At 38.0% G+C, this 15,907-nt stretch overlaps 1 protein-coding gene across 1 annotated transcript; it reads right to left on the bottom strand.

The window, feature by feature from the left end:
• Nucleotides 1-1,614: 1,614 nt before the first annotated feature.
• LOC148064128 (retinal homeobox protein Rx2-like) lies at nucleotides 1,615-8,947 on the bottom strand. Its single transcript, XM_087811924.1, has 3 exons — nucleotides 8,632-8,947; nucleotides 3,666-3,919; nucleotides 1,615-2,791 (listed from the first exon to the last, which is right to left on the bottom strand). The coding sequence occupies exons 1-3, from the start codon at nucleotides 8,912-8,914 to the stop codon at nucleotides 2,360-2,362; spliced, it is 969 nt and encodes a 322-aa protein (XP_087668050.1). The 5' UTR covers nucleotides 8,915-8,947; the 3' UTR covers nucleotides 1,615-2,359.
• Nucleotides 8,948-15,907: the final 6,960 nt, after the last annotated feature.

Genomic DNA, 15,907 nt, shown 5'->3' on the forward strand with positions numbered 1-15,907 from the left:
AATTGCGATAATTTATCATTTTTTATTGTATAAATCAATAATTTCTTAAATGCGCACTTCGACCAATCAGCACGACGTTCTGTAAAGTTGTCAATTTGTACTTCTATGTCTCGTTGTCGTTTACGTCTCCGTCCGTCTGTGAACTGTGCGGCGCAGCTTGATAGACTCGGTTGCTATGGCGACGCGTCTTGTCTCAGTATATCCACGGAAGTTATACTAACTTATGATCTAGTCAAACACTAGTGATCCAGTCACTCGTCTCTTTCAACCTCCTTTGTTAAACATATTGTAAGAACTTTTCATCTCGTCTCAGTTGTTTTCTTAGAAGATCGTGAACTTCCAAACAAACCTGTCCGTCTTCACCGTATGCTAACGAGCTAAGTTGTTAGCGTCATTTATAAAATGTTATGTGTCCGTCTTCACCGTATGCTAACAAGCTAAGTTGTTAGCGTCATTTATAAAGTGTTATGTGTCCGTCTTCACCGTATGCTAACGAGCTAAGTTGTTAGCGTCATTTATAAAGTGTTATGTGTCCGTCTTCACCGTATGCTAACCAGCTAAGTTGTTAGCATCATTTACCTAAAAATAGCCGGAGACAAATTCCATGTATATGTCAAAGTACAGATTGGAATCCAGTAGGATCTGGGTTCCTACTAGTACAGATTGGAATTCCATGATTCAGTGTTTTTTCCTAAACATTTTGATGTAATCCAAATTTCGTTAATTCAAATTAGAATTGGAGATTGTCCAGGTAGAATTCCCATTTGTCCTCGGACAGATGGGAATTCCAATATTCAGATCCCAGTTCAGTAGTAGCATACCAACTGTATTAGTAGGATCTGGAATCCTACTCAGAATTCCAATCTGTACCAGATCCTACTTGGAATTCCAACCTGTACTGTCACATATATATCATGAATATTTTTGGCGAATACATTTCCGAGTCTGTTGAAATCCAAGTTTTCTTTTATCTACCGGAAGTCGTACAAAAATACCGTCCACAGATGTTCTTTTAGACTAGAGGTGAGTTCAGCTAAAAGGCTCTTTTTAAGTGTCAAAGGTAAAGACTTGTCTTTTCCAATTAGTGGTCTGAGCAGCAGATTATACATCAGATTATACATCAGACCATCTTTCCTGTACTGAGTGTTCTCCTCTGACGGCCAGATTATGACAAAGTGGCTTTTTATGCTTCGCCGTCAGCGGCTTGAGGGGAATAATCTGAAGCCTTCAAAATAGAAAGATGTTCGAATGGGGAGATTACAGGTGCTCATCATGTTCCCGTCCATATGGTCTACGGAAACCATAGGGTTTCCTCTGGGTCCTCTAATCTCCTCCCGCGGTTCATCTACAGAGATTTCTTGAAAGAAATAGGAATTCATTAACAATCCCCAGAGAGAAAACTTTAAAGTCTTTAAAAAAGGGCATCATTGTAGAGTTTGTAAATAAAACTTTGACGATAACGATCACCATGGACACAGATTTATTGCTTCCTGTTTTTATTTCCGGCGATCCGGCAGAAGGATCACGACAGACACTGAAACAATCGACTACAAAACACGAGGATCGTCCGCACGGATGATTCGAAAAGAGGTTCGCGGTCGTCGACGGTGACTTTAAAACATTTAAACGACAAAAAAGTGTCTTCGTTTGAGTCTCTTCTTCCAAAAAAAAAGATGTATCACAATATATATTATCGTTCAAACCGGTGTGCACTTAAATATGAAGTTTTGAAAGCTGCGAAATGATGTGGTTGAGATAGAAAAAAAAACCCTTTTTCAATAAATACAAGACTGTAGTGACGAACGTGTGGTGAAGTCGTTGATGAAAGTTGATCGTCTAAGATGTGGAGCGAGAGAAGGATAAATTAATCATAGCGACAAAGATGATGATGAAAAACCTGTGACCTCCGTAGACTCACGAGACATTCCCTCGTTCAGAGAAGATCCGTCGATCTATGAGGAAACATCCTCACGACGTCCTTGCCGAGTCCTGAGACGTCTCGCTGGATTCTGACCCTTTAAACTGGACTTGGTCTCTTCTCCAAAGAAGTCCAACGACACACGAGACCAGGAGACTTTCCACAGAAAAGAAAAGTAGTGAAACGACAGATGATTGACGTGAAAAAGCAAAGGTTGAAGTTTGTATCTGGTTCGACTTCAGCGGGAATTGTGACTTCAAAAGTAAAAAAAAAAAAAACAAGACAAAAGATTTTATCAATAATTCTTCAAGTCAATACATTTTTCGTTCTCTCCTTTTTTTTCTTTTACATTTCTTTGTGTCGTGGAAGTTTCTTTTCTGACCTTTTTTTTTTTCTCTTCTTCAAAAGGTAGAAAAACATTCAGTTCCTTCAGTCTTGGGATCACATGTGCTGCCATGTCTTGTCCATGGACTGAATGTGCTCTTTGGCTTTCATCCTGAGCGCCGCGATGCTGGAGCTGCGCTCGTCCTCCATCGGGTACTTGTCGCTGTAATTGCACTGGTAGGCGGGCGGGCCCATGGGCTGCATGGGTTGCGTCATGCCGGGCTGGGGGTTCAGGTACCCGTGGCCGGGGTACGCCGGCTGCAGGCCCTGCGGGGGGCCCATGAAGCCCGAGATGGAGTGCATGGACGCGGCGCTGGATATGGGCGAGGTGAGCCACGGGTCCAAAGGCATGGGGTTGGACACCGGACCCATGCTGGGCGTGAGCGGCGAGCGGTTGAAGGACAGCATCGGAGAGTCGTGCATCTTCATGGCGCTGTTGTCCATCTTCTCCTGACGCCGCCATTTGGCCCTTCGGTTCTGGAACCAAACCTGAGGGAAGAAAACACACAACAGTTTGTAGTGACAACGGTTTAAATATGGCATCGATGGAAGGATGTAAACGTGAATCGTATTATGTGTGACGTTAAAGTTTTATTTCGATATCATTTCAGTAACTATTGATCAAAATTCCTTTTAAACTAAACTAACAAAACCACTGATCAGAGATGATTTTTTATAAACCTCCAAAGAAATGATCATTTACTTAAAGGTAAAAATACCTTTATTATTATTATTATTTTAAATATAATGCTGAGAATAGGGAAAATATACTAACAAAATTCCACTCATAAGTTTAAGAATATTTTGGGGGTCATTTTCCTCCAAGAAGACCAAGTTTCTACGAGTCTAGAACCTTTTTTAATAACCTGAAAATCTGTAAAAAAAAAATGGTTGTAGAACTTCACCAAGCTACTGGTTTTCCAGCCAATATTATTGCCTTATATGTATATTATCTCAAAAATCTTTATTTAGTATGTCAAAAATAGAATATTCTATAACTCACGGTTGGCAACTTTAACCAAAAAGTGGGATCAGGAGGTAATCGGAATGTAATCCTCTGATCCTCTATGAAGAGGTCCCGCAAAATACTGTGAAAATCCATGAATCTGTTTTTTAGTTATCATGCTTATCAACAGATAGTGAAACTGCTTGGCAGAGAAAAGGATCATTTTTTAAATGTTAAATGGTTTCATTAACACGTGTTAATAGTAAAAAAAAAAAAGGAATGAATGATCATCAACTAACTTTCAACCATCATCTGCAAAAAGAGTTGCTTGAGGAAAACATAATTATTTTATGGTATAATGATTATAAAACCATAATAATTTATCAATGAAATGAAGCCAAAAACTCCTCATCTCACCTGAACTCTGACTTCAGGTAAGTTCACTTTCATGGCCAGCTCCTCTCGGCTGTACACGTCGGGGTAGTGAGATTTCTCGAACGCCCTCTCGAGCTCGTGCAGCTGGAAGGTGGTGAAGGTGGTTCTGTTCCTCCGGTGCTTCTTCTTGGCGTGATCCTCGTCCTTCCCCATGTCCGGGGAGTCGTCGGCGTTCAGATCCTTCTGCATGTCGCTCATGTCGTCGCTGCACTTGTCGTTGGGGAAGAGGTCCGACCCTGTGACGGAGGTGAAGGTCAGCGACAGAACCAGAGACTCGGATCCTTAATGTGATGCGGTTCTAATAGAAAGAGTTTCCTAAAAGGTTATTAAAGCTGAAGATGGTGAACCTTTTGGCCAAACTGTCAAGATAACTTTCAAGATGCTGAACTTTTGACTTTTACATGAGGTGCCATCGAGGTGGTTTCACTCACTTTTCGGCACTTTTTGAGGAATTCAGGAAGCGATATTTTACAACCAATCCCTATAATATTCTACATCCAACCAACGGCAAACATTTCCTACAGACACAAGGCTTCATGATTATATCACGAGGATTTATTCATGCAGGTCGGTTTGGTCAAAGTTCGATGGCAGCTGTTTAGTTTTTCTTTTTTCTAACAACTCATATTATTCGTAATAATCTGTATTCAGAACCAACTAAAACATGGCTGGTGTTCAGTGAAATCTCTTCTAAGTGACTCTGATCAGCTTAATGACCGGCGTCCCGTGTCGCCAACGATGCCCGTGGACACCGGGGGGTCTCAGGAACTATCTATCCGCAAAACGACTTGAACCTCTTTCACTGAATTCTTGCAGTAATCCCCCAGTAACAGATGCTCCCAGTTAAAGCTGCAAGTCTCCGCCTCCTCTAATCTAACAAGAGACTTAAGTCGTCCTGCGGTCAAGCCGAGTAAACGTTCATTGTCCAGATTACCCGCTCCGAGTGGAAGAAGAAGCTACCGGGCGACATATGTGTCCACAGAAGCTTATCGATCTCAAGAGGCTGGATTGATGGATTGATAATGAGGAGCTTGTGTGGGCGGACTTGTTATGAAGTACCACAATAAAGTTCTATCTATCTTGTTATGAAGTACCACAGTAAAGTTCTATCTATCTTGGTATGAAGTACCACAGAAAAGTTATATCTATCTTGGTATGAAGTACCACAATAAAGTTCTATCTATCTTGTTATGAAGTACCACAGTAAAGTTCTATCTATCTTGGTATGAAGTACCACAGTAAAGTTCTATCTATCTTGGTATGAAGTACCACAGTAAAGTTCTATCTATCTTGGTATGAAGTACCACAGTAAAGTTCTATCTATCTTGTTATGAAGTACCACAGTAAAGTTCTATCTATCTTGGTATGAAGTACCACAGTAAAGTTATATCTATCTTGTTATTAAGTACCACAGTAAAGTTCTATCTATCTTGGTATGAAGTACCACAGAAAAGTTATATCTATCTTGGTATGAAGTACCACAATAAAGTTCTATCTATCTTGTTATGAAGTACCACAGTAAAGTTCTATCTATCTTGGTATGAAGTACCACAGTAAAGTTCTATCTATCTTGGTATGAAGTACCACAGTAAAGTTCTATCTATCTTGGTATGAAGTACCACAGTAAAGTTCTATCTATCTTGTTATGAAGTACCACAGTAAAGTTCTATCTATCTTGGTATGAAGTACCACAGTAAAGTTATATCTATCTTGTTATTAAGTACCACAGTAAAGTTCTATCTATCTTGGTATGAAGTACCACAGTAAAGTTATATCTATCTTGTTATGAAGTACCACAGTAAAGTTCTATCTATCTTGGTATGAAGTACCACAGTAAAGTTCTATCTATCTTGGTATGAAGTACCACAGTAAAGTTCTATCTATCTTGTTATGAAGTACCACAGTAAAGTTCTATCTATCTTGTTATGAAGTACCACAGTAAAGTTCTATCTATCTTGGTATGAAGTACCACAGTAAAGTTCTATCTATCTTGTTATGAAGTACCACAGTAAAGTTCTATCTATCTTGGTATGAAGTACCACAGTAAAGTTATATCTATCTTGTTATTAAGTACCACAGTAAAGTTCTATCTATCTTGGTATGAAGTACCACAGTAAAGTTATATCTATCTTGTTATGAAGTACCACAGTAAAGTTCTATCTATCTTGGTATGAAGTACCACAGTAAAGTTCTATCTATCTTGTTATGAAGTACCACAGTAAAGTTCTATCTATCTTGTTATGAAGTACCACAGTAAAGTTCTATCTATCTTGTTATGAAGTACCACAGAAAAGTTCTATCTATCTATCCACCTATCTTGTTATGAAGTACCACAGTAAAGTTCTATCTATCTATCCATCTATCTTGTTATGAAGTACCACAGTAAACTTCTATCTATCTTGGTATGAAGTACCACAGTAAAGTTCTATCTATCTTGTTATGAAGTACCACAGTAAAGTTCTATCTATCTTGTTATGAAGTACCATAATAAAGTTTTTTTCTATCTATCTATCTTGGTATGAAGTACCACAATAAAGTTCTATTTATCTTGTTATGAAGTACCACAATAAAGTTGTTTCTATCTATCTATCTTGGTATTAAGTACCACAATTAAGTTCTATCTATCTTGTTATGAAGTACCACAATACAGTTTTTTCTATCTATCTATCTTGGTATGAAATACCAGAGTAAAGTTATATCTGTCTATCTATCTTGTTATGAGGTACCACAGTAAAGTTCTATCTATCTTGTTATGAAGTACCACAGTAAAGTTCTATATATCTTGTTATGAAGTACCACAATAAAGTTCTATCTATCTTTTTATGAAGTACCACAATAAAGTTCTATCTATCTTGTTATGAAGTACCACAGTAAAGTTCTATCTATCTTGTTATGAAGTACCACAGTAAAGTTATATCTATCTTGTTATGAAGTACCACAATAAAGTTTGATCTATATATCTATCTTGTTATGAAGTACCACAGTAAAGTTATATCTATCTTGGTATGAAGTAACCAGATAAAGTTTTATCTATCTTGGTATGAAGTACCACAATAAAGTTTTATGTATCTTGGTATGAAGTATCACAGTAAAGTTCTATCTACTATCTATCTATCTTGTTATGAAGTACCACAATAAAGTTATATCTATCTTGTTATGAAGTACCACAATAAAGTTCTATCTTTCTATCTATATTGTTATGAAGTACCACAGTAAAGTTCTATCTATCTATCCTGTTATGAAGTACCACAATAAAGTTGTATCTATCTTGGTATGAAGTACCACAATAAAGTTTTATGTATCTTGGTACAAAGTACCACAGTAAAGTTCTATCTACTATCTATCTATCTTGTTATGAAGTACCACAATAAAGTTGTATCTATCTATCTATCTATCTATCTATCTTGTTATGAAGTACCACAATACAGTTCTATCTTTCTATCTATCTTGTTATGAAGTACCACAGTAAAGTTCTATCTTTCTATCTATCTTGGTATGAAGTACCACAATAAAGTTCTATCTTTCTATCTATCTTGTTATGAAGTACCACAATAAAGTTTGATCTATCTATCTATCTTGTTATGAAGTACCACAGTAAAGTTATATCTATCTTGGTATGAAGTAACCAGATAAAGTTTTATCTATCTTGGTATGAAGTACCACAATAAAGTTCTATCTTTCTATCTATCTTGTTATGAAGTACCACAGTAAAGTTCTATCTTTCTATCTATCTTGGTATGAAGTACCACAATAAAGTTCTATCTTTCTATCTATCTTGGTATGAAGTACCACAATAAAGTTCTATCTTTCTATCTATCTTGTTATGAAGTACCACAATAAAGTTTGATCTATCTATCTGTCTTGTTATGAAGTACCACAGTAAAGTTATATCTATCTTGGTATGAAGTAACCAGATAAAGTTGTATCTATCTTGGTATGAAGTACCACAATAAAGTTTTATGTATCTTGGTATGAAGTATCACAGTAAAGTTCTATCTACTATCTATCTATCTTGTTATGAAGTACCACAATAAAGTTATATCTATCTTGTTATGAAGTACCACAATAAAGTTCTATCTTTCTATCTATATTGTTATGAAGTACCACAGTAAAGTTCTATCTATCTATCCTGTTATGAAGTACCACAATAAAGTTGTATCTATCTTGGTATGAAGTACCACAATAAAGTTTTATGTATCTTGGTACAAAGTACCACAGTAAAGTTCTATCTACTATCTATCTATCTTGTTATGAAGTACCACAATAAAGTTTTATCTATCTATCTATCTATCTTGTTATGAAGTACCACAATACAGTTCTATCTTTCTATCTATCTTGTTATGAAGTACCACAATAAAGTTCTATCTTTCTATCTATCTTGTTATGAAGTACCACAATAAAGTTGTATCTATCTATCTATCTTGTTATGAAGTACCACAATAAAGTTTTATCTATCTATCTATCTTGGTATGAAGTACCTCTTAAACACTGCACCACTGTAACAATCCAACCTAATCATGACTATCATTTGCAGACCGTCTGGCTCTTCTACTTTAAAAACACACGGCATATATTATTGTTTTTACATCATAAGAGTTTGGGCTGACGCTAGTAGTTCATCTTCTTCTTTAAGTACAATCACAAACCAACGAGAATAATATCATGAACATGCCAATGTTGTGTGTCCATGAAGTCTCTCTTTGAGGAGTTAGTTGTGATGATCTTGTGACTTATTCCAGTTAAATATTCCCGACTATATTCCAGGCTAACGTACGACACGTGGGGTCAGAGGCTAATATAAGTTTACATTGGCATCACGGCTTAAGCCAACTAAGCCCCTGATGAATCCATTTTAAAAGGCCGTTACAGCAATTACACCTGTTAACCTGATAGTTTTAGATGATTCCACCACGTTGAGAAGAATCGTACGATGTCTCCGTACACCTACCATGGTAGGAGGAATGCTGGGAACCATCTGCCAAATCCTGAAGATGACCGTACGGATCTGAAGACAAGTGTTTCTTCTCCTGCTGTGAGTTGTCATGGTTGGCTTTAGCTCCGTCCTCGTCTCCTACCGAGTGGAGCAGAGGGTCCTGGTCCTTGGTGAAGCCGAGGATGACATCGATGCTGTGGACCCTGCCTCCGTTACTGGACCCGGCGCCTTTGGCAATGTCATAGTTTTCCAGGCAGTTGTCGTCCACTATTCCCAGGGTATCCATTGATAAATGCATCCGAGCCTCTTGGGGGGGGGGGTTTGTCGTCCCTGTCCGAGACCACAAGGACCTTCTGAGAAGTCCCGAGAAAGGGAAGAGCAGCTGACAACACTGAACTGGTCCCGGGTCACACCAGAGTCGTGGAGAAGAGTTTCTTCAGAGGAGCATCTAACATGGTTTTCTGTGGGCGTTGAAAAGAAAAAAAAACTTTTTAGATGAGGAGTCGTGGTGAGAACCTCCTGACGATCACGACATCAAATCTCAAAACCAGAGAACGATGTTATTAATAATGGATAATCACAATAATTGACTATAAGCGGTTATAATGCAATTATAAGCTTCACAAGTACACAAACATCCACTGATCACAAACCTAACAATGACTACACTTCAACTAGTCATTGTACTTTATATTAAAATAAGAAATAAGTGACTTACGAAGAGCGTCCTCGCGACACGATCTCTCTCAGAAGACGAGCGAACGACTGACAGAATCTTCAGGAGCCACTTATTAACCTCGTTAAGTCTTCGAAATCTCCTGCCCACAAGTCAGCGAATGACGTCCAGACTGGATCCCGGAGCCGCCGTCGCGAGCCTGCTCCTCCTGGCAGAACCTCCCAAACAGAATGGGACCTCACAGTTTCAGGGAAACCGCTAGTAAAACCATTAAGGTTTCGCTGGGTTTATTAATTGGGATCTGTCCTCTTTAAGAATGACTGACAGTTGTTTTCTGGCCAAGTAATTGCTCCAAATGTGTCCTGCATTCAGACCACAGAGGGAGGTCATTGCTAATGAAGCCTTGACAAAACTTTCTTTCAAAAAAGCTATTGTTTGAAAGATAAAGGCTGCGACTGAGGGGTTTCCACTAATCCCTTCATTATAGACAATGCAGACGAGCAAAGATGGACTTTTAACTTGAATGGATACACTCTCCAACCTTCTGTGTCTTTCAAAGTGGCATTTTTTATCAACACACTCAGTGTATAAACAAGCACTTTAAATGGTAAATACACTGTGTGGTAACATTTGTTTTGTCTAATATAATCTATATCTATTAGACTGTATATACATTTAATGGTATTTCCTTTTAATTACTCTCGATTCCTAGTGTTTTTTGTTTTTACAAAATAAGAATAAAGAACCACATCCGCTTATCACAGATTTTTATTCCATCATTATTATTATAACTATTATTATAAATAAATAAAAATCAAAATATATTATATATAGTTTGGGTTTCGCTCATCAGTTAACAGGTTTATTGTTTTAGTAAATGAGTCACAGACAATTGTTACTTCTAAAAAATTTGAACTTTAAAAAAAAAAAAAAACCTTTTCAGATAGTAATAGTCAATACATTCTGATCTAGAATTAGAATAATCTATAATTATTATAATTATTATTACTAGATTATAATCTAGAATTATAAGTGAGTAAGTAAGTAAGTAATTTATATTTTTAGAGCACTTTTATACGCTTAATTCAAATGATCCTTCCTCAAAAATGTTGTCGTTGTAACTTTCAGTACAGTTACAAACTCAGAGATGTATTTTAAATGACAACCTTGTCCCTCAAAAGTAGATGGAAACATTTACACAGTCTGTATCGAAAAGCTTTTATTTTTATATAATAACATTTTATTTCTGCATTGCCAGAATGTGTCTAAACATTGAGAATAAAATAATAACATAATAAAATAATGAAATAATAAAATAATAAAATAATAAAATAATAAAATAATAAAATAATAAAATAATAAAATAATATATAGTAATATGATGCTGTGCACCTGAAGTTATTTTATCAACCCACTTTTTGTATTTATTGGTTAAATAAATATGTAATATAGTTTTTGTTGTTTTTTAAAATCACAATAAGTCAAAGTCTCATCCAAATTCATTAGCATACAGCTGTCATCTGTTGCCATGTCATCAGTAAATTAAGAATATAACATCAAATAAAATGACAAAATAAACATCTTCTCAGGTAAAATAACATTCCAACATGCCAAGATATGTATTCATGCTTAACTTACACTTAACGCAGTGAACTGAGAAGGTTTTAATTCACCTCAGGAGGATTTTTAAGCAGAGTTTACTATCCGGTATTTCAGCTGAGATTATAGCGGAAATAACAGACCCGTCAACATGGACAACAATATGAAACATCTGTTGAGATATGAACATAAAATATAGAAAAGTGAAGTACTTACATGGTCTCGAACTTCTGATATCCTGACAGTTTGCGTTTGTAAAGGTGCACGGACACACACCCCGAGTCAAAGTCGAGTCAAAGTCGAGTCAAAGTCGAGTCAAAGTCGAGTCAAAGTCGAGTCAAAGTCGAGTCAAAGTCGAGTCAAAGTCGAGTGTTTTTAAAGCCATATATAATCCAGAATGTTGCCTTGAAAATGAGTTGAGAATAGCTGTGCTTGGAAAATGTCTTCATTACCTTCCTTTAACTCAAAAATCGCTTGGATTTATAAAAAATAGTACAAGATTGAATCAACTCAAAGCCTTCTTATACTCTTAGAAAATCATCTTGTAAAACAGTAACAGCAGATTTTATTAATACGGTCAAATAAATCTATTCATTCTATCTATTATTATCATTAATCTATTTTTAGACTTAGATTGTATCTTTAGACTTAGATTGTATCGTCTTGTCCTTTCTCTTTAATTCTCTTTGTTCTTGTTCTTATTTTTATTTTTATGAAAAATTGCTGTATTGCTGTGTCCAATTGGAAAAAAACTATTTATTGTGGTACTTCATAACAAGATAGATAGAAAGTTAGAACTTTACTGTGGTACTTCATAACAAGATAGATAGAAAGATATAACTTTACTGTGGTACTTCATAACAAGATAGATAGAAAGATATAACTTTACTGTGGTACTTCATAACAAGATAGATAGAAAGATATAACTTTACTGTGGTACTTCATAACAAGATAGATAGAAAGATATAACTTTACTGTGGTACTTCATAACAAGATAGATAGAAAGATATAACTTTACTGTGGTACTTCCTAACAAGATAGATAGAAAGATATAACTTTACTGTGGTACTTCATAACAAGATAGATAGAAAGATAGAACTTTACTGTGGTACTTCATAACAAGATAGATAGAAAGTTAGAACTTTACTGTGGTACTTCATAACAAGATAGATTGAAAGATAGAACTTTACTGTGGTACTTCATAACAAGATAGATAGAAAGAAAGAACTTTACTGTGGTACTTCATAACAAGATAGATAGAAAGATTAAACTTTATTGTGGTAATTCATAACAAGATAGATAGATAGTAGATAGAACTTTACTGTGATACTTCATATTAAGATACATACAACTTTATTGTGGTACTTCATACCAAGATAGATAAAATTCTACCTATTCCTCAAAAGTCTTCAATTGCGCACGCGTGTCTTCTGGATTACGAGTATGAATATGTGGTGAAGTCAATGCAACTCAATAGTACGAGTACACATCTCATGATACGAGTATGTGGGACTTATGCACCCGTTCTGACTTCATAGAAGGTCCTGAACCAACACCTTCTGTAGGAGAACAAGGAGTTCTTGTAAGATGTTAAGCAGCTTTTAATGAAAACATGCTCTTCATGGACGAGTATTCAGCGGCGTGTTAACTGCGTACCAACTCATCGGCGCTGGTGCGATTCCATCGGATGCTCTTGTGAACTTTTATGAAAAAAAAACTGTGGATTATCTCCAGAACACCTCATGATATCAGCCAGTGATGAGCCTGGTTCACAGGACCCTCACACTTCTGTGCACGGGTGGATCCATCCTAAGCAGATAAGACATTTTTAAAGCTAACAGGTTTAAAACCATCTGTCTACACTGGGCTGCCTTCCTAAAGCTCTCCATGGACAGCATGGTGGACGGGTTAAGTGGCTTTGACTGAACACCTTTTCGTGGTTGTCAAGTTAGTTTTCCAGGTAACTGGCGACAGAAAAGCTCATTAAAATGGCCTGTCAGCAATTAGGATTGTATCGAGAGTAACGAGATAACATGTGTGGCCAAAGCATGTTCTTGGTAAAAGTAATTTGAAGTACAGTACAACATAAGTCAGCGCCAAATGCCAGATTATCCTGTTCGACATCTGTCTTTTCATTTTCTCTCCAAGAAGGGCTGGAGCTCTGTGGTTGGAGCTCCACTCACTGGTGACAGTTGCAGAGAAGAGATCACTGGACGGGCGACTGTCCATCATGGATGATGACATCAATGAGTCCGGTTCCGCTCAAGGTTTCTGCCTTCTAAAAGGAAGTTTTTCCTCGCCATGGCTCATTGCACAGTGTTTCGCTTATTGCTCATTGTTGAATTGCTGGATCTGTTTTTCCTTAATCAACTATAGTCTTATTTCAACTGTAAAGTGACTTGAGATAACTTTGTTATGATAAGACACTTTAAAAAAATTGAATTGAATTGAATTGAATCATCCTCTGCCATCCATCCGTCTGTCCATCCGTCCGTCCGTCCCTCCCTCCCTCCCTCCCTCCATTTGTCCGTCCATCAGTCCGTCCATCCATCCATCCATCTATCCGTCCAAGTCCCTCCCTCCCTCCCTCCCACCCTCGCTCCCTCCCTCCCTCCATTTGTCTTTCCGTCAGTCCGTCCATCCATCCATCCATCCATCCATCCATCCATCCATCCATCCATCCATCCATCCATCCATCCATCCATCCATCCATCCATCCATCCATCCATCCATCCGTCCAAGTCCCTCCCTCCCTCCCACCCTCGCTCCCTCCCTCCCTCCATTTGTCTTTCCGTCAGTCCGTCCATCCATCCATCCATCCATCCGTCCGTCCGTCCATCCATCCATCCATCCATCAATCCATCCATCCATCCATCCATCCATCCATCCATCCATCCATCCATCCATCCATCCATCCATCCAGCCGCCCGTCCGTCCGTCCGTCCGTACATCCATCCATCCATCCATCCATCCATCCATCCATCCATCCATCCATCCATCCATCCATCCATCCATCCATCCATCCATCCATCCATCCATCCATCCATCCAGCCGCCCGTCCGTCCGTCCATCCATCCATCCATCCATCCATCCATCCATCCATCCATCCATCCATCCATCCGTCCGTCTGTCTATCTACCATCTGCATCTCAATCACGCGACGGGATGGATGATAGGCTGATGTCATTCATTCCTTCATTCATTGTCTACTGCTTCTGATCTGCTTGATCGATTCGTAGATCATCTTTACCAGCCCATACCAGTACCAGCTCCACCTTGCTGGAGTCCGAGTCCAAGTGGAGCTCTGTGTCCATCAACACTCTCATCTCATCCGTCCATAAAACCTTCTTCTAAAACTCTTTCTTCAGATGTTTCTTGGCCCAGTCTTGACAGTTCAACCTTGGCCAAGTCTCTAAGCACTGAACACCTTGTACTTCTGGAAACTCCGGAGTAGGTTGCAGTTCTGGAATATGGCAGCACTGAAAGATAATGGGTTCCTGGTAGCTTCACGTTGGATTCTTCTCGCCCCAATATCTTTAAGTGCTGCATCTCTCTGAAGTACTTCTTACAACCTTTGACTTTTCAGAGTCCGTCAAATCCTTTTTTTCGGCCCATTTTGCCTGATAAAAAGAAGCTAAGAGAAGCCTATGGACACCTACATATATAAGCTGTGTCTAAAATCTCACACTTCTCTTAGTACACTAGAAGTTAGTATCCATCAGGATAGTGTACGTACTAATAGTAACTAATCCTCCAAAGATAGTATGTCTCAAATCAAACACTGCTGCTACACACTAACAGGAAATGACGCGACAGCTTCTTCTTCTACTACTATTTAATGATTATTTCAACCAGCTTGTTTGGGATTTTGTGTTCCGATGAAGCGACCCCTCCCCAGCCTCGTACGTGGTGGTGGAATGAAGGACAGACACATGGATGAGTTTAAGAAAAATGCTCGTTTAGTGAATTATGCAAAAGTCAGAGACAAACTCACGTGAACACGGGCGCTAGTGAGCAGAGAGATCTATCGCAGACGTCTTCGCATGCCAGAACGCAAAGATCAGACAAAATGGTGGATCTTTATAGTAGAATATTCAGGTTAACGCCTCTAGTCAAATATGAATGTAGGATTGGTCAGTAACTGTAAACACTTGATTCTAAGATGGCCGTCGCACGTGATCGTAGTGGAAACTTACCAAAGGTTTGTTGTTTTCTAGAGAGAGTTTGTTCCCAGCTTCTTGCTGGACTGTTGTGTCTTTCAGTGTGAGTTTTCAAACAGGTGTCCACAGATTTGCTGGGAGTCTGGGATTGTTTAATCTTTCTGTGTGTGCGAGGCTTTGTGACCTCGGCCTTGTGTTGCAGTCAGTGAATGCAATGCAAGAATAGGATTATTTAGTATGAATTAAATATGAAAGATTATCAGTTAATCAAGTTACTATTTGAAATGTGTGTTAAATCTAGGTGATTGATTACAGTAAAGTTGTCATTTCCTTACAAGCTGTAGGAACACTATCGCCACCTGCTGGCAGCACGTTTGGTTTGGATCAAGAAATATGAGAAACGAAAAACTTACATCGGTGTAAAGATGAAATATTAATCTCTCAATTTGGCATACTAAGAATTGAGACGCTCTTATGCACTTAAAATACTAACTTTAAGTACGCAAGTATGCGATTTGAGACACAGCTATAGTGTTCAGCCACACCCTCAATCATTACACAAATACACATCACCTGGTACGCATTAATCCAATAAGCATTCAAGTTGATACAGCTTGAAGTTCGGAAATATGCACAAAAAACTACGATATGGCCAAAAATACTCGCCTCATAATTGTGCATACAGTGTTGTTGCTCCTGGAGATCACAGTACTCGTTTTCTCACGAGGTAGTGTAATACTCTTGATACATGTTGAAATAAAGCCAGTTATAGATCGCTTAACAGGAAAAGAAATCGCATTATTGCACGTCACTAGGACCGATGTCGAGAATTGTTTCCTACTGTTCAAGATTCATA

The sequence above is a fragment of the Callionymus lyra genome, chromosome 16 (genome assembly GCF_982586985.1).
Source record: "Callionymus lyra chromosome 16, fCalLyr1.hap1.1, whole genome shotgun sequence".
NCBI lineage: Eukaryota > Metazoa > Chordata > Actinopteri > Syngnathiformes > Callionymidae > Callionymus > Callionymus lyra.